The 18,952-nt window shown below is 36.4% G+C and overlaps 1 protein-coding gene across 1 annotated transcript; it reads left to right on the top strand.

Moving 5' to 3' along the window:
- The first annotated feature begins 3,238 nt into the window (after positions 1-3,238).
- On the top strand, positions 3,239-18,297 carry LOC104245163 (synaptotagmin-5-like). Its single transcript, XM_009800729.2, has 13 exons — positions 3,239-3,468; positions 3,618-3,722; positions 3,862-3,912; positions 4,032-4,152; positions 5,634-5,755; positions 7,018-7,119; positions 7,715-7,789; positions 8,469-8,548; positions 9,170-9,320; positions 9,434-9,664; positions 9,742-10,032; positions 10,180-10,293; positions 17,985-18,297. Exons 1-13 carry the CDS (start codon positions 3,364-3,366, stop codon positions 18,129-18,131), a joined length of 1,695 nt encoding a protein of 564 aa, XP_009799031.1. The 5' UTR covers positions 3,239-3,363; the 3' UTR covers positions 18,132-18,297.
- The last annotated feature ends 655 nt before the right edge of the window (positions 18,298-18,952 follow it).

Below are 18,952 nucleotides of genomic sequence, written 5' to 3'. Positions count from 1 at the left end.
TTACCTCATTTAATCGTAGTCATTTGGAAGAAAACCCTAGCACTTCTTGATCTTCTTCATTTAATATGGGTCTGGTGAAATGTCACCGGCAATATAAAGACACGCAAACTATATTCAGATACATATTAAGCATGTGTCTCCTTAATGACCAAGACTCATGGCGTAGCCAAATTTAATGAAGGGTGGTCAATTGAACATCCTTCATAAAACAGTTAGACTGTGTATATAAAATTCTACTGCCTATATAAATCAAAAATTACTTTTTATATATGTATCAATCTTGAACAGTCTTAGCAAAATTCCTGGCTTTTGCCACTACGGAAAACTGCATCACCACAAAATATGTTTCCTATCAGTATGACTTTTATAGAATACAAATGCAAATTGTAAAGAAATATATGAAAAATGTATTTACATGAAGACTCATCTAATGTTATTTGGTTGGAGATGAAAACTAGTTGCATGTGATAATGATAGAAGTTGGTAGCGGGGTGTAATGATCAAATTAGAGGTGAAGCATTTAGACATTCCTTAATTTTTTGAACTAAAAATTAACAAGAAATTGCGTTGAGCTACTATAAATTAAATTTCCTCCATTTTATTTTATCTGAACTAGTTAAGCACAAGGTTTAAAACCGTAAAAAGACTTTTAAATATTATAGTCATAAATTAAAGGTGCATACAACATATAGAGATACCCTTGAATCTTTGTAATCTTAAATATGTCATGTCATTTGTATAAGTAAGTGTCATTGAAGGTAAATAGAATATTGAAACTAAAAACATACTAAATATAAAAGGATGATATCAGTTGCGGAAGATTTCACCAAGGGCTTCAAAAAATAAAGAAGTAAACATACAAAGTTCAAAAAGATTCAACATATAGTATATAGACATAAAACTACTTGTCTATTTAGTGTAATTTGACTTCCTTTAATTAAAGGTAGCTCCCCACTAAATGAGTAAAAATTGCATGAGGTAGTCACTTTTTAAAGTGGTATTTACTTTTTATCCATCATTTTTAATGCTGAGCAAAAGTAGCCACTAATTTATTAAAATTAATATGAAAAAATGGTGTTACCCTTTCTTCTAGCCATTATTCTTTAGGCTTATGACCTCTCAGTACAATCTGTTTAGCTGTATGGTGCTCATTTATCTTAGGTTTCTATACGAGTTTTGAAATTCTAATGTTCATTAGTTCATCCTTAATCACAAAAATTCCATCTTATGCTGGAAGTTTGAATAGGTGATCCTTTAAAATATTTTCTTGTCATTCTTGTTGCTGCTTGTCCTTTGGTCACAAGAAATTTATTGTTTCTTTATTCTGGTGGAGGGTGTTCTTATCATGCGAGTTTCACTTTATTTTTTCATTTTGGAGTTCTTAACATATGATCTTTGTACGCCGCATGGTGTCACTAGATTTGATAATTGACTTTTATGATTTGCTTGACTGTGCCAGATATGTATAGCCAAGAGAGTATGAGTCCTTTGTGTATGTGTATTTGTTGGAAAGAAAAAAGTGAGTGCGAAGAAGAAAGAGTGAGAGTTGTAAGTTGTCTGAAAAAATGGAGGAGGGTCGTCAAAGTAGGGAGGTTATCGGAATAGTTAAGGACGGGTAGTCTTTAACTTAGACTTACAAGCTTATAAATTAACGACAACTAGTCCGGAACTTATAGTAACAAGCTCATAAGTTAAGGATGCTTGGTCCTGAACTTAGAGTTACAAGTTCAAAAGTTAAGGACATTTGGTCCTGAACTTAGACTAACAAGCTCAAAAGTTAAGGACAATAAGTCCTGAACTTATAGTTACAAGTTCAAAAGTTAAGGACAATAGGCCCCGAAGTTCTAAACTTAGACTAACAAACTCAAAAGTTAAGGACAATAGGTCCTGAACTTAGGCTAAGAAGCCCAAAAGTTAAGGACAATAGGTCCTAAACTTAGACTAACAAGCTCAAAAGTTAAGGACACTTGGTCCTGAACTTAGACTAACAAGCTCAAAAGTTAAGGACACTTGGTCCTGAACTTACAGTTACAAGTTCAAAAGTTAAGGACAATAGGTCCTGAACTTAGACTTACAAGTTCAAAAGTTAAGGACAAATAGTCATTAGCTTAGAGTTACAAGTTCAAAAGTTAAGGACATACAGTCCTGAAGTTTTGAACTTAGAGTTACAAGTTCAAAAGTTAAGGACATGTAGTCCTGAAGTCCTGAACTTAGAGTTACAAGTTCAAAAGTTAAGGACAGCTGGTCCTGAACTTTATGAGCAGAAGAGTGTTTTCGTCTGGGCAAGTAAAATTTATTAAAGTAGTGGCAAAAGACTAAGACATTTTAAACAGTGGCTTAAAAGTAAATACATTGTTATTAGTGGCTAACCGTGTACTTCCCCCACTAAATGATAAGTATTATTTTTGAAATAGACTAAAAAGAAAAGTAAAATAAATAAATAAATAAAATGGGAAGATAATTAAAATTTTATTTAGATATTATTAAAAAATATTTAATTTTCAAATAGCAATATGAGTACTCCTATTATATAGAACGAGATAATAGGAAAAAAAAAATGCACGATTTGATGACAAGGAAATTGGATTCTCATTCTGGCCCCTACACGACACGTATTCAAGTCAGCTGTCGGCAAATGGCAAGTATCCTAAATTATCGCAGCATCAATTTGGACATTTAAGAAAAAAGTGGCTTTGGCCGGTTTTGGCTGTCCAAATCTTTTATCACAACACCAAACAACCCTTTGAAAAGCAAAACAAAAAAACAAAGACTTCTATTTGACGCAATGTTCGTAGTAAATATAAATATAGATGGCAGTATACGCTCTTTGTGTTTCTGCAAAAAAGGTTGTGTACAGGGACTAATGTTGTGTGCTAGTTATGAATTCAATTGAACACCCATAACTTTCGACGCAAAATAAAATTTTATGTACAAAAGTTTATTAAAATTATAAAAATAATAAATATAAATATATAACTTAAAAAATATAATGGTTCAATTCTAAAACTTAAAATTGGATAGTTTAAATCTTTTATCCAGTGTCCTGTTTCTTAAAAGTATTCTTCTAAAAGTCATACTAATAAAACATGTTTTGACTATTAAAAAAAAGAGAAGAGTATTCAAAACCAAATCGTAAGAGAAACTCTAATCTCTTCATTAAACCTCTAATCTTCACCACCACCATTTTTCTTGCCTTATAGCTTAATCTTGTGAAATCCCACTTAAATAACACAAAAAAAAAAACACGTTCTCATAGTCGCTTTACAGTACTGATTCTCTCTTCAATAACTTCACTTTCACCGAATCTTAAAAAAAGAAGTTGAACAAACAAAGTGGAACTCTGAAGAAGAAGCAAAATTTGAGATGTCATTTGTTTTGGGACTTGTAGTTGGGCTTATGGTTGGAGTTGGTTTAATAGTTCTCTTTGTTAAATCTGAAAATTCCCGATCCAAACTCCGTTCTGAACTGGTTAGTCACTTTCTTAGTGATTATTAAAACAAGGGTTTTCTTAGTGATGGAGTATTAAAAAAAGGGTCTTTTAGCTTTCTTTTTTATTTTGTTTTGTTTTGAATTTAAAGGGTGCATTTTGATGTATGTTGTTATTGAATACTGTAAAGGCTACTACCATAGTAGCGTTTGCTAGAATGACAGTGGAAGATTCCAGAAAGATTTTTACACCTGACCAGTATCCTTCTTGGGTTGTTTTCTCCAATCAGCAGAAGGTCAGTATGTGCGTGTGTGTGTTTGTTTGTTTTAGACTTATCTTTACTTAATGTTTACTTATCATATTTGTGATTAATGTTTTTGTGAAAAGAAAGTGTCTTTTTTTTAATGTTTGTTTCATGTTTTCAACTCTTACAGTTGAAGTGGCTTAATTCTCATCTTGAAAAGCTCTGGCCTTATGTAGATGAGGTTAGTCTAAATGTCTATCCATTTTTGGTCTTTTGTTTGGGGGTCAGCATTTTTTTTAAAATTTTTAATATTTGTTTTTTTCCCCTTTTATTATATATTTTTGGTTAATTGTAATTCAGGCAGCATCAGAATTGGTAAGGTCAAGTGTGGAGCCAATTTTAGAACAATATAGACCTATGATTTTGGCTTCATTGAAATTTTCCAAGTTTACTCTTGGTACTGTTGCTCCTCAATTCACAGGTTAGATGATGGCTCGTAATAAACTTTTTTCAGCAATTGCCTTTTATTTCTGTGTGTATAAACATGTGGTTTGGAAAATAATTTCTTATTGTTAGAAGGGAAGGAAATACATAGTACTACTTACTATTTAAAGTAACTGTTCCATTTCCAAAACGAAAGAAAACAATGAACATGTAGTTAGCTTTCAACTCATCGTCGTCCCAATACATGCTTTCCAATGTGTGGCGTATAAGTAGCTAATGTCTCCTTACATTTTTCTTTTACTCATGTTGGCTCTCATATTACTTTAATACTCTTTTTGTCCTATCTTATGTTTCTGACTTTTGGTGGTACACAAAGTTTAAAGATATGTCACAATTGAATATTATTTTGGTGGTAGTATAATAAGACACTTTTGGAGTAGTAAATTCATTAAGTAGAGAAAATATCATATCATATTTAGAAAAGAAAAAGAACTTGTATTGTTTGAAACTTGTGTGGTTTGTACATTGTTGCTATTCATCTGTAAAATTGTGCCAAAAGAAGTGTTAGAAGATAAGAAATAGTGTCTCATAGGATGGAGGCTCTGTGCAATGTTAATGCCCTTATATATCCTAAATAAGGAAGAATTTTGCTGAAACAATTGTGGTTAGTATAATATTATTTACCAGCTTATGGTCCAACTCTTTTTTCTTGCACTCCTTTAATTCCCAATCTCTGTCTCTCCCGCTTTATCTCTCAAATAACATTGATCCTGTACTAAATGACTTTGAGCATGTTTTTCCTTGCACCAATCACTTTTTCTTTGCCATTAATTTACTTTTAGTTTATATATTCATTTGTACAAAAATTCAAATGGGCACATAGAGTGCTTGTTGTGTTGATTCCTAATATATAAATGGATTTATTTCCCAAAAAAGGGTAGAAAGACTTAAAAGTGGTCATGGAGCAGGTAAAGAGAGAAATTATCGAGCTTTATACTCGCCTTGTTAGAGATTGCAAGTCGTGCTTTTCTTTTTGCTCAAGCTGTTGGTTTTCCTTGAGCCTGTTATACTAGATTTTATCTTGCCTTTTCTGCTTGTCCTACTTTCCCCTTTGATCCACCCATGAGTCTTGACTACTTCCATAGATGGCAATTCGACCAGTTCTATTGATGCTTCATTTAATTATTCTAAAATTTTGCATATTAGACTACCTAAGAAATCACATCGGACGAGTTTTATCCTAATTGAAAGTCAAAAATCATTACCCCTTACCTTACTGTTGGAGTAGTCATAATATTTCTGCAGTAGTGTAGTCTCTTTGAGAAGTCAAAATGTGACATAAATTTGGAAAGACGAAAGGATGAAGAAGATATATGAACCTGATGAAGCTATTTGAATAATAATCTAGTGCGTAGTTTCATTTAACCTCTAATAAAATATATTGCTTTTTTTTGGGGGTGGGGGGGGACATATTTTAATCAACACATAATTGGTGCTCACATAATGTTTTCTTTACAGGAATTTCTATTCTTGAAGATGGAAGTGAAGGTATTACCATGGAATTAGAGATGCAATGGGATGGGAACCCTAGCATTATACTTGATATCAAGACATATGTTGGTGTAGCGTTACCAGTGCAGGTAATTTAGTTGGTAATTGCAGCTTAGACATTATACTAAATAGCTTGCGCTCCTCAGAGTTGTGACATTTTTGTTTCATTGCACACTTAATGTGATCTTAATTCGAACTGACATGCTAACTGCTTCTGAGATACCAATTTATTGCTATTGTAAATAACTCGAATAATGCGATCGAGCGAATCAAGTAATCACAGCAAGAGAAACATAATCAAACCTTCACAACATTCTCAACAAAACTTACTTAAGCAAACATAAATATCTCTTAATAGAGCATCCAACAGAAACAAAAACCGATGGAAGCATATCGAGCAATTTAGGAATAACTTATACAACTTTGGATAATATCTGTAAAAAAGGTCTGAAATACATAACATATTAGCTTCAACTGAATAAGTGAGGGGCTCATCAGAAGCCTTAACTATAACAGGGGTCTGGGATCCCTCTCGGCAAGCTTACTCCTCGAGAACATGTATCTGTATCAAAGAGTCAGGAGTGAGTCAACTGACCAGCAAATGGTTAAAAAAAAAACCATAACTTACCTGGGAAAGTGTGTTTTGGTTTCCGACATTGGATGGGGATTCGGCACTTGGACTCTTTATATGGTCTTGGGCAATACTCACCTCATAAGCTAGCTTTTGGGATTGAGTTAGGTCCAAGGTCCCTTTTTTTTAATCAGTATAGCTTCCAAAACATGCATATCTGGGAGAACATCTCCACAATAAAACTGATTGTACGATATTGATAAGAAGTATCTCAATACATGCTCCTTTTACTTTTTGTATTACATGACCCTTGTGTCGTGTGTGCATTTGCGCTCTATAGTCTATACTTGCAAGTTATTTCATATAATATTTACCATCTGTCTCTTCCGTGTAATGTACGAATTGAATTTGTTATAGCTACTTGCTACGTAGACAATAGTGGTATATTGTTAAGTATTCAGGATTAGCTTCTCTGTCTTCATGGTCTTCTGTTATTCACATGGTTGTGGTTCGGCTACAGTCAATGCAATTAACAAGCCGTCTCAACTATCCTCTAGACATTCTATTACTCTAGTGTTCTCTGGTAGAGTTCTTTTTCCCGTCATTTCCCTGCGGTATCTACTTGTTCTCCATCTTAGAAAGATAGCTGGATCTATTTTCCACTTAACTTGATTTAACATGTTTTCTTGTCACCTTTCTTCCGACTTTATTTAGCTTACAAAAGTTATCTAGCTTTTTTCAGGGGATTTGATTTCACATTAATGTTTCCTTCTGTTTTAGGTGAAAAACATTGGGTTTACTGGGGTTTTCAGGCTGATCTTCAGGCCGCTTGTTGATGAGTTTCCCTGCTTTGGAGCTGTTTGTTATTCACTAAGGCAAAAGGTGTTGTATATACTTCTAACTTCACTTGTATCCTTCCAAGATTATTGAACATACTGAATTACGTATTTGTTACCGCACAAATGTGTGCACGTCACGTGTGTGCATACAAGTACAGAATCAACTTATGAATGTCTAAAGCTATTTCTTGGGTTTAGAGTTATATATTGGATTTGGATGATTTCTAACAGCAACTTGGTCAACAATTGATGGATTTGCCAAATGACTCATGGATTTAGATGCCGATCCTCCACAGTAAGGACATGCATGACACCTAACATGTCCAACATTAATCATCCTGTACCTGGTTTTGGTTGAAGTGTAAGGTTCACACAATGGCAGAGCCACCTTAAGATAAGGGGCGACACCCCTTCACCGAAAATTACACTCTGTAGCTAAGTCAAAGATTTCTTTTAATTTATATATATACTATATGTTGAAGCTTTACTTATATTTTGACACCCTTTAGTAAAACTCTTGTCTCCGCCATTGGGTTCACATAAGATGCAAGCTAACCTGGATAGCCACACACATGTACAACTAACACCTCTTCTGAACTTAGGAGAAAAAAATAACTCTGAAATTTTGTGGTCTGCAGAAAAAGCTGGATTTTACGCTTAAAGTGGTTGGTGGTGACATGACAGCAATACCTGGCATTTCTGATGCAATTGAGGTTTGGGCAAAATTTTACCATTTAATTTTTTTTTTATTTTTTATTTTTATGTATATAGGCACATCTTCTTGTCCTTCAATAACTTCTGATGCTGCTTGATTAGATATAATAAGTCCCTTAGATGCTCGGAGTGCTGGAAATGGATAATGCTGGCACGGTCCAAGCTTTATCTGTTCCCTCTCTCCTTTTCGGAAAAGAGTGGAAGAAACTGAATGAATACAAAATATCTATGTGGTTGGTGGTGGGTATAGTTACTGGTACATGTGCTAGTAGGAGGTAGCAAGCATGCGGTGGAATAGTCGAGGTGCACGCAAGCTGGCCTCGGCACCATAGTCATAAAAAAATCTATGTGATCAGTACAAGGATAGGGTTCTATGTGATTATACAAGGGTATCTCATCTGTTTCGCATTAGGTTTCATAGTGCAGCTATGGCACATTAATGATATGTGATGAGAGTGAAAATGAAAACTTCCGGCCAAAAAAAAAAAAAAAAATTTTAGTCTCTTGGTGCATTTCATATGACTGTCCTCATTGGTAAGAAATGAGAGGACAAACCATTTGTTTGCTTGAACTGTTTTCTCATGTTTGCGACTTTTGCACTCATGGTTTGGGAAAATTATAAAATGTTTCTTATGGTTTGATACGATCCAGGTGTACTAAATGAATTTCTCTCTACAGGGCACCATCCGCGATGCCATTGAAGACTCTATCACATGGCCTGTTCGAAAAATTATTCCCATTTTGCCCGGGGATTATAGGTATTCTCGTTTATAAGGGCGCTACAATCAAACACATTCACTTTCTCATTAAATACTACAAGGAACTTTTTCAGTACTCCTGTCGTATTTTATGTGGCACACTTTCCTTTTCTGGTCCATCCTAAAAAGAATGTCACCTTCTATATTTAGAACAATTTTACTTCAAACTTCCCATTTTACCAGTAATGAGATGATTTACAACCACATAAATATTTAAGGTTTGTTTTAGACCACAAATTTCAAAAGGATTTCTTTCTTTCTTAAACTCCGTGCATAGTCAAATGGTGCCACATAATTTGGGACGGAGGGAGTATAATATATCGGAAGATGGAACTTGGAATTTGGACTTTGGAGAAGTCCCCAAAATTTGGGAAAGTAATCGAGATTACTTTCTTCCATTTTGCTGTTCAGTTTCCGACTTAAAAAGTTGATATGTTTAACTTCATAATGACCTAATGTCTTCGTGGAAGCTGTGAACTTTGTACAAGATGTTTATCTGAATATTGATCCTAACAAGACATGGTAACATTTTAACATTTTTATGCAAAACTAGGACTTTGATTACATTTTCAAAGTCTGAGGTACCAGTTTCTCTTTGACATTCTATTTTATTGTTATTAGTGACCTTGAACTGAAGCCTACTGGAGTATTGGAGGTGAAACTTGTTCAAGCAAAGGAGTTAACAAACAAAGATCTCATTGGTAAATCGGATCCTTTTGCTGAGTTATATGTCCGCCCTGTACGAGATAGAATGAAAAAGAGCAAAACAATTGTAAGTTTTTCATTTCATCTGTTCGTATGGAAGAGATTTGGTAATACACTGATCAAGTTTAACATTTAAAAAAAAAAAAATTTAACATTTAAGTAACCAATTGTTCTTTTCAGAACAACCAATTGAACCCAGTGTGGAATGAGCATTTCGAGTTTGTAGTTGAAGATCCATTGACACAACACTTAGTGGTAAAGATCTATGATGATGAAGGGCTTCAGGCAGCTGAACTAATCGGATGTGCACATATCCGTTTAAATGAGCTCGAGCCTGGTAAGGTGAAGGATGTCTGGTTGAAGTTGGTTAAAGATTTGGAGATCCAACGAGACCAAAAGAATAGGGGACAGGTGACAATTGCAAACAAATTCATGCAATAGTCTATTTTAGCTCTTTGTCTGAACTATTCTCTTCATCTTTGGTTTAGGTGCACTTGGAGCTATTGTATTGTCCTTATGGCATGAAGAATGGGTTCAGTAACCCTTTTGCGCCGAATGTGTCAATGACTTCACTGGAGAAGGTACTTAAAAGTGGAGCAGAAGGAAACGTACTCCAAAACGGGGGTGAAATCAACAGGCGAAAGGACGTAATAGTACGGGGTGTACTTTCTGTAACGGTGATATCAGCTGATGATCTGGCGCCAACTGATCTAATGGGGAAAGCTGATCCTTATGTTGTGATTACTATGAAGAAGACTGAAACCAAGAACAAAACCAGGGTATCGTTTCTTATTATTTAAAGGTTTAGTTAAGTTTAAAGATGTTCTTCTGTTGCCTTCTTTTTTGGTAAGTTGATATAAGTAATCTGCTTTAAAACTCATAATCCATAACTAAGTATAATGCCTATTTTTTTTGTCCATATGTAGGTTGTACCAGAAAGTTTAAATCCCGTGTGGAATCAGACTTTTGACTTTGTCGTTGAGGATGGGTTACATGATATGCTAATTTTAGAAGTGTGGGACCATGACACCTTCGGAAAGGTAGAGTATCTTTCCCTATAGCCAATTCCGAGTACTTATCCTATTACTATTGGTCTTGGTACAAAATTAACATTAATAAACTAATACTTATTATATCTATTTTTTTTTGAATTGATAACTTTTGTATATATTAATAACATCAGTACATAGGTTGTACTGAAAACCAAATTTACAAGTAGATGGTAAGTAGATGTGCTGGTGTGCAACCTAGCAAGATCCTAGTATGTCTACGATTGTCAATGTATCTTCTGTGTAAGTCTGTTTACACCAAAAACAAAAAAGAAGAATACAATTGAGTTTGATCTTATGTACTGGGTTGCTTCTATCTTCAAAACATCTAGCATTCCTTTCCCTCCAAACTGTCCACCAGATATAAGCGGGGACAATCCTCCATCTATCTCTGATAGTTGCTTCAGCACCAGCTTCTTCCCAACTATAAAGAACTTCATTAATCCTGCATGACATTGTCCATGAAATACCCCTAAGACTAATAAAATTTTTCCATAGTTGGTCTGTTATCTTGCAATATAGAAATAAATGGCTAACAGTCTCAGCGTTTTCCCCACATAGGAAACATCTTGAACACAGAGAAATTCCTCTTTTTATAAGATTATCCTGGGTTAATATAGCCTCCTTTGTTAGTAGCCAAGAGAAACATGCTACCTTATATGGAATCTTTGTTCTCCATATATGCTTCCATGGCCAAGCATCTATCTGAAGATCATTTTGATTCAAAATTTTATGTGCATCCTTCACCTGATAGACCCCTCTGTTGTGCCTCTGCCACCAAAGTGAATCCACCCCTTCCTGTAATTCTTTAAATGCTTCCAGCTCTTTGTAAAGGTCAGCTAATCTTGTTATCTCCCAGTCATTCAGCTGTCTTCTAAGAGTGAGTTCCCATCCTTGATAACTCCACATATCAGCTACTGTCCTATGTAGGTTTTGTGCCAAACCAAACATATCAGGGTATCTTTCCTTTAGACATCCATGTCCCAACCAATTATCATTCTAGAATGATGTGTTCCTTCCGTTGTTCACTCTTATGAAAGAGTGAATCTTCATTATAGGCCAAAGTTCTCTGATGGATTTCCACACACTAACTCCATATGATGTGCTGACTTTGTTTGACACCCAGTTATTTTCCTCACCGTACTTAGCTTTGATCACTTTGCTCCATAAAGTTTGAGGTTCTTGAGAATATTTCCATAGCCATTTCATTCTAAGAGCCTTGCTTTGATTCTTCAAATTTCTTATTCCTAAACCACCTTGTTTTTTGGCCATTGTGAGGATCTTCCATTTAACTAAATGGAAGACCTTTTTCTCCTTATTCCCTCGCCAAAGGAAGGATCTTCAGAGTTTGTCCGGTCTCTGTAGGATTCCGACAAGAATTGGGAACTGTGAGAAGGCACGAGAGAAAATATGATATATTGATATTGTGTGTTCAATACAATACAAGAGGTCCTTATTTATAGCTATACTATACAAGGACATACTACTCTTATTCCGATGTGGGACAAGACTACATTATGTACATATCTAATACTCCCCCTCAAGCCGGTGCATACACATCATACGTACCGAGCTTGTTACATATGTAACTAATATGAGAACCAGTAAGAGACTTAGTGAAAATATCTGCTAGTTGATCATTCGACTTTACAAACTTTGTAACAATATCTCCTGAAAGTATTTTTTCTCTGACAAAGTGATAGTCGATCTCAATGTGTTTAGTCCTCTCATGGAACACCGGATTTGACGCAATATGAAGAGCAGCTTGGTTATCACACACTAGTTCCATCCTGCTGATTTCTCCGAACTTTAACTCCTGAGCAACTGCTTGACCCAAACTAACTCACACGTTGCCATAGCCATGGCCCGATATTCCGCTTCGGCGCTAGATCGAGCAACTACATTTTGTTTCTTGCTCTTCCACGAGACCAAATTACCTCCTACTAGAACACAATATCCAGATGTAGATCGTCTATCAGAAGGTGATCCTGCCCAATCAGCATCTGTGTACCCAACAATCTGCTCGTGGCCTCGATCCTCGAATAGTAATCCTTTGCTTGGAGCTGACTTTATATACCGAAGAATACGAACAACTGCATCCCAATGACTATCACAGGGAGAATCCATAAATTGACTTACAACACTCACTGGAAAAGAAATGTCAGGTCTAGTCACTGTGAGGTAATTCAATTTTCCAACCAGTCTCCTATATCTCGTAGGGTCTCTAAGAGGCTCCCCCTGTCCAGGCAGAAGCTTAGCATTCCGATCCATAGGAGAGTCAATAGGTCTGCAACCCATCATTCCAGTCTCCTTAAGAATGTCTAAGGCATACTTCCGCTGTGAAATAACAATACCTGAGCTAGACTGAGCGACCTCAATACCTAGAAAATACTTCAGTCTGCCCAGATCCTTAGTTTGAAAGTGCTGAAAGAGATGTTGCTTCAGATTAATAATACAATCCTGATCGTTGCCAGTAATAACAATATCATCAACATAAACCACCAGATAAATATACAATGTCGGAGCAAAATGCTGATAAAACACAGAGTGATCAGCCTCACTATGAGTCATGCCGAATTCCTGAATAATTGTGCTGAACTTACCAAACCAGGCTCGAGGGGACTGTTTCAAACCATATAGTGACCTGCGTAATCTGCATACACAACCACTAAACTCCTCCTGAGCAACAAAACCAGGTGGTTGCTCCATATAAACTTCCTCGTCAAGATCACCGTGGAGAAAAGCATTCTTAATGTCTAACTGATAAAGAGGCCAATGACGTACAACAACCATGGACAAAAAAAGACGAACATATGCTACTTTAGCCACGGGAGAGAAAGTATCACTATAATCAAGCCCAAAAATCTGAGTATATCCTTTTGCAACAAGACGAGCCTTAAGCCGATCAACCTGGCCATCCGGGCCGACTTTGATTACATAAACCCAACGACAACCAACAGTAGACTTACCTGTAGGAAGAGGAACAAGCTCCCAAGTGTCACTCGCATGTAAAACAGACATCTCGTCAATCATAGCCTGTCGCCATCCAGGATGAGATAATGCCTCACCTGTAGACTTAGGAATAGAAACTGTGAACAAAAAAGATATAAAAGCATAATGAGGTGACGACAGGCGATGATAACTTAGACCAACATAGTGGGGATTAGGATTAAGTGTGGATCGTACACCTTTGTGGAGTGCAATTGGTTGACTAAGAGGAGACAAGTCTGCAGTATGTGCAGAATCTAATGCAGGACGTGAATCACCTAGGCTTGATGCTGGATGTGGACGGCGATGATAAGTCAAGAGTGGCGGAGTTGCAGAAGGTTGAACTGGATTATGTGGAAGAATTAGACCTATAGGTGGTGGAACTAGAGCTATAGACGGTGGAACGGGAGCTATAGGTGGTAGAGCTGGAGATGTAGAGGAAGATGGATGGGAGATAGTGACTGAATCTCCAAAAGAAGAGACTGGTAGTACCTCAGAAATATCTAACTGATTACCTGGACCTGTGAAGTATGATTGGGTTTCAAAGAAGGTAACATCAGCGGATATAAGGTACCGCTGGAGGTCAGGAGAATAGCATCGATACCCCTTTTGCGTTCTCGAGAAACCAAGAAATACGCACTTAAGAACACGGGGAGCTAACTTATCTGTTCCTGGAGTAAGGTTATGGACAAAACAAGTGCTTCCAAAAACACGGGGTGGAAGAGAGAACAAAGGTAAGTGGGGAAACATAACAGAGAATGAAACTTGGTTTTGGATAGCTGAAGATGACATACGATTAATAAGATAGCAAGATGTAAGAACTGCATCCCCCAAAAATGCAACGGAGCATGAGATTGTATGAGTAGGGTACGAGCAGTTTCAATAAGATGTCTATTCTTTCTTTCAGCTACCCCATTTTGTTGAGATGTGTACGGACAAGATGTTTGATGAATAAGATCTTCATATTGCAATAATAGATTGATCTCTTCCCCTGCTCCTTTTCCCATCACTCTTGAATTTGACATCAAAGGAGGTTAATCCTTTTAATTCCAGTGAGCCTTTGAACCTTTGTTTCTTCACCTCCATCTCGGTCTCCACTCTTATAACTTGTCTGCAACTGTCAATTTGCATTAGTAACTCCAATGCTTCTTCTTCATGGCCTTGAAAATCTACTTCAAACATTTTCCTCAATTTGATCATATTTTGATGGACCCACAGTGTTGCATCATCTCTTTATCCATTACTGGATTGTGTTGTACTGATATAGGAGTAACCTCCTCGATTTCCCAATCTTGGATAGAGTTGAAGTGCTTTAGCTGTTGTTGGTGCTCCAATGCATTTTCAACTTGATCTTCCCCCATCTTTTTGTTTATGGTATGGTCCCCTGCCTTCTGTCCCAGTATTCCTATCTCTGCTTCACCTTCTGGCTGATCGCAACTCATATGTGTTGCCTGTGGCATAATTTCAAGGTTTGCAATGGGAATTGGATCCCCTGGACTGGATTCTTTGACTTTCAAGTAAGAGGTGCATCCCAGTTCCTCAATATAAGGCGTCAACCTAATTTCATCAGTGGCCTCACACGAGAGATCAAAATGACTTGTGCAGCCAAATCAGACTCATTTGTTTTCAGCTCATTATTCGCCACATTAATGCACAGATTTGTCGAACTTGGACCTTGCGTATGTTGCACCCGTGTCTTTCCCTTATTATTATTTTGCAATATGGTGCATCCCACTTGGTCGTCCATGTTTCTCTTTGCTCCAAAGCTATGTGTGTTTTCCGACGACTTCAGCTCAAATCTTGCCTGTTTTTCAGCCCAGATTGGGATGAAAAATTTGATCCCTTCTCTTTCAATCCCAATCTCATTAGGAATCTTTCTGCCGTCACCAACAATTTGAATTCTAGCCCACTTAAGGTGATTTTTGAGATCAGTTTCTTCTTCAGTAGCTATCCATCCCCCACAAAGATCTCCTATTTCTTTGAAGATCTTTTGTGACCACAGATATAAGGGAATCCCCATGGCTCTGATCCAGCATGTTTCCACAATTTGAGAGTTTGGAATGCATCCAACAGTGTAGTTCCACCATTCTAGATGAAGCTTGAACTTTTTCCTATCTCCAATCTCCTTGCAGAATCTGCTCAGCCATGTATCTGTTCGGAAACTCAAATAGAAACATGTTGCCGGTCATTTCATACATGTTGACTCCATATGCTTTGTTCCATGAAGCAGTAACCCATCGCCTTATGTCTGCTAAAGTGGGTCTCTCAGTGATTCCTTTCCCAAAATACCCAAGAATGCATCTTTTTAGTAAACCTGTGTCCGCTCCGGGAGGTTCCAAAACAGAGATATCTCCATTGTTTGTACTGACATTTGCCTCTCGAAGGGTATTGGATTGCCATTTACTCTCCTTAACTGCTTTGACATAAGGATAGTTGTCCACAGTGTTTCTGGGTGGTACTGTGGTATTCAGGCTTGGGGGCATGATAGATGAATCTTTCTATCTTAGCTACTATGTCTTTCCAGCCTGCATTCAAAGCTAACTCTGGGATTATAATAACTGACCTCCCTTCTCCCTTTAGTGGCAGAATACTCATATATCTTCCATGAGTGTTAAATTTCCTAGTGCAGAAATGTTCTGTCATTTGGTCCTTATACTTCCATCTCTTCACTAAATTCTTTTGATCTGTCGAGGCTTCTTTAAGTACAAAGCAAATCCATTCCATTGTCTTTCTACCCATGGATAAGTGTCTCATCATGTTGCGGCTTCTCTCCACCCATCCAAACCATATATCTTTGTTGGAGTTCCATCTGGTGATGTCAAAAGATTTGAATCCGGCGTTGAAGTATATCCTGTTGTTTCCCATAATGTACTAACCCGCTGCTCAGGTTATGAAAATTATAGAGGGTGTTTGATAGTAATCACAGTGGGTGAATACTAATTCCGAAGGAGATGTTTGGCTCCGTTGAGAGGCTCCCCGTGATGGTATTCTGCTTGAGAAGAAGAAGAGAGAATTTTGTTTTGCAGCTGAATGAAAAATGATTGAAAAATGGAAGCTTCACGTCGCCGGAGAAAACTAAAAGTGGTCGGAATCTAGATCTGCAAGGAAGGGTTTGGTCGGAACAGGGTGATGAAAAGGCTGTCCCGAAGAAAAAAGTTGAAAAGTTGCCTGGAACTCCCTCACGCGCCGGCGCGTGGGGGAGTGCTCGCCGGCGCTTGGCCGCGTGTGGCGGCGCGTGGGAGATCCGATGTCGGAGCTGTTTGCAGGGGTAGGCTCGCGTCACCGGTGGCTCTCCGATGGTGTTTATATGAACTCAGAATTCCAGGTTCTCAGGCTCCTCGCACTCCCCTGAGAGCAGATTTTTAGTATTGTTTCAAGTCCAAATTATCCAATTCAATTGTCATATTTAATACAACATACCAAACAATAGATAAAAAGCAATCCCAGCATAACGTACACCGGTATAACTTATCCAAGCCGTATTCAAACCAAACGACCCCTAAAGGAGTTACTATTGGAGCAAGGAAGAATATTAGCTAAGGCAGATGGCGGTAGGAGAAAACATTAGGCTTTTAACAGGTACAATGTTCAGAGGTATTGCACCAAAAGTTGCTTTTACTTATTATATCTATTAAAACACCGATGTTTCTTGATGTGAATTTTTCTTTAGCTGAAAATTGAAATAACCTCATTAAATCCGTGCTAATTTTTTCTTAAATTTAGAACAGAAAAAGTCTCCTTTATTGAGATGCCTTGTTTTGGAATGGTCAGATGAAGTGAGACATACTAGAATCTTTTTGGAAAATTCAAAGGCTTAATTGTTCAGATTGATAGCATGAGCAATTGAGATATTAAAATGTTAGCCCTCGATATTACATAAGTGTTGATCAGTTACCGCGCTCCTGAATTTTAATTGAATGGTCAACAGTTAAATTTTGTTCATAAATTCAACCTGATCTCTGCGTGTAATGAGCAAGATGATTGGGGAGAAAAACAAATTATCTAGCTTTTATCCAGACAAAAATCATGCCTTGTCTATTCCTCTAAATACCATTTACCTTATCCTCACGACCAGCAAAACAATGTGGTCATCTCCAATTATTTTCTTGATATACAAATGCTTGATTAGTACAAAGAAACTGCCGAGTCCAAAGATGAGGCTGGTTCGAATCAGGCCTTCATTACTTTCTTTTTTGGTTTTCTCATCTTTTTATATATTTGTGCTATTCATTGTGTGGGAAGCAATTATTTGTCAGTATTTCTCCCTTAGCATGTCAAATTGCTTAGACATGCGAGACCGATAGAAACATTAGCGTTATTCATTATGGTAAATTGAATTGTCGATATAGATCCATATATGTAATTTATGACCAATCAATCCTACAAATCAAGATAAAGGATGATTTTTGAGGGATTTCCCCCTTATTTTAAGTAGGGATTAGGGGAAGGGCGGAGACATTTTTTTGTATGGAAAAAACGTACTGATACTCGATGTTTACACCATACCACATAAATTTACTATGGTTAAGTATGGATTGAGGCGGAAGTACATACCAATCCACCATGATTAGAGATAAAATTGTATATGAATGATACGCGTGCAATGTATTATTGGTGTAAACACTGGACGGCGGCTACATAAATGTGATTACAGTGATTCATTTCCAGTGTTTACATTTTTATTCTGTTGGCAGGATTACATGGGAAGATGCATACTGACATTGACAAAAGTACTAATGGAAGGAGAATATAAAGAAAGCTTTGAATTAGATGGAGCTAAATCAGGGAAACTCAACTTGCATCTCAAATGGGCACCACAGCCCATATATAGGGACTCCTAATGATAAAACTTTTTTATAGGAATGTTTTTTGTTGTTGTAAGACTTGTATACAATAGAAGTTATTTTGTATCTTTGCGTTATAGGCAGTGATAATTTGTAGAATTAATCATTTTTGTAGATAATTGTTTGATTAATGCAGAAGAGAGATAAATGTAAAGCTGCAAAACTTCTGAAGTAAAGTTGAAGCTGGAGAAAGAATAAAATGTAATATAAGCTTACATATATAAACTTAAGAGTAAGGCGTTTGTTTGGTTAGATGTATTATTAGAAATAATATAGGGATTTAATAATAATATAGTACTTCCCTTAAGAATGTAGTTGCTTTTTTACTTGTTCATAATGCATTTTGTGCTATCCTTAAGAAAACATCAATTAAGTATTTATTTTACTAAATTACCCTTATTAATGATAATTAATACTAGTATCACTTGACTACTTATTCTCCAATAATTTGAAAAATGGCGACTTAATGTATAAGAGTAAATTAGAAAAAAAATTTGATTTTCTATTGATTCTCTTGAGTGGAGAAGTGAAAAAGAACTTTTATCTTAGTAGGCTATTCTTTTCAAAATGCCCATTAACAGAGTACATCATATACTATCCTAAAAGTGGAACCTTAAATGTTAGAATTTGAATTACCAAAATATTGACAAAAACTAGTCCAAAAACACGTGCGCTAAGATACACGAAAAAAATTCAAAAATAATTAGATTTACAAGTGGTCATTCAAAAATAAAAACCGTTTCAAAAATAATTGTAAAATAGCCACTTTTCATGTAAAGATAAATCTGAACGAAAACACTATTCAAAATCTGAAAAAA

Source organism: Nicotiana sylvestris, chromosome 11 (genome assembly GCF_000393655.2).
Source record: "Nicotiana sylvestris chromosome 11, ASM39365v2, whole genome shotgun sequence".
Taxonomy (NCBI): domain Eukaryota; kingdom Viridiplantae; phylum Streptophyta; class Magnoliopsida; order Solanales; family Solanaceae; genus Nicotiana; species Nicotiana sylvestris.
Note: the sequence above shows the minus strand (reverse complement) of the source record. Positions and strands in the feature narration are given on the sequence as shown.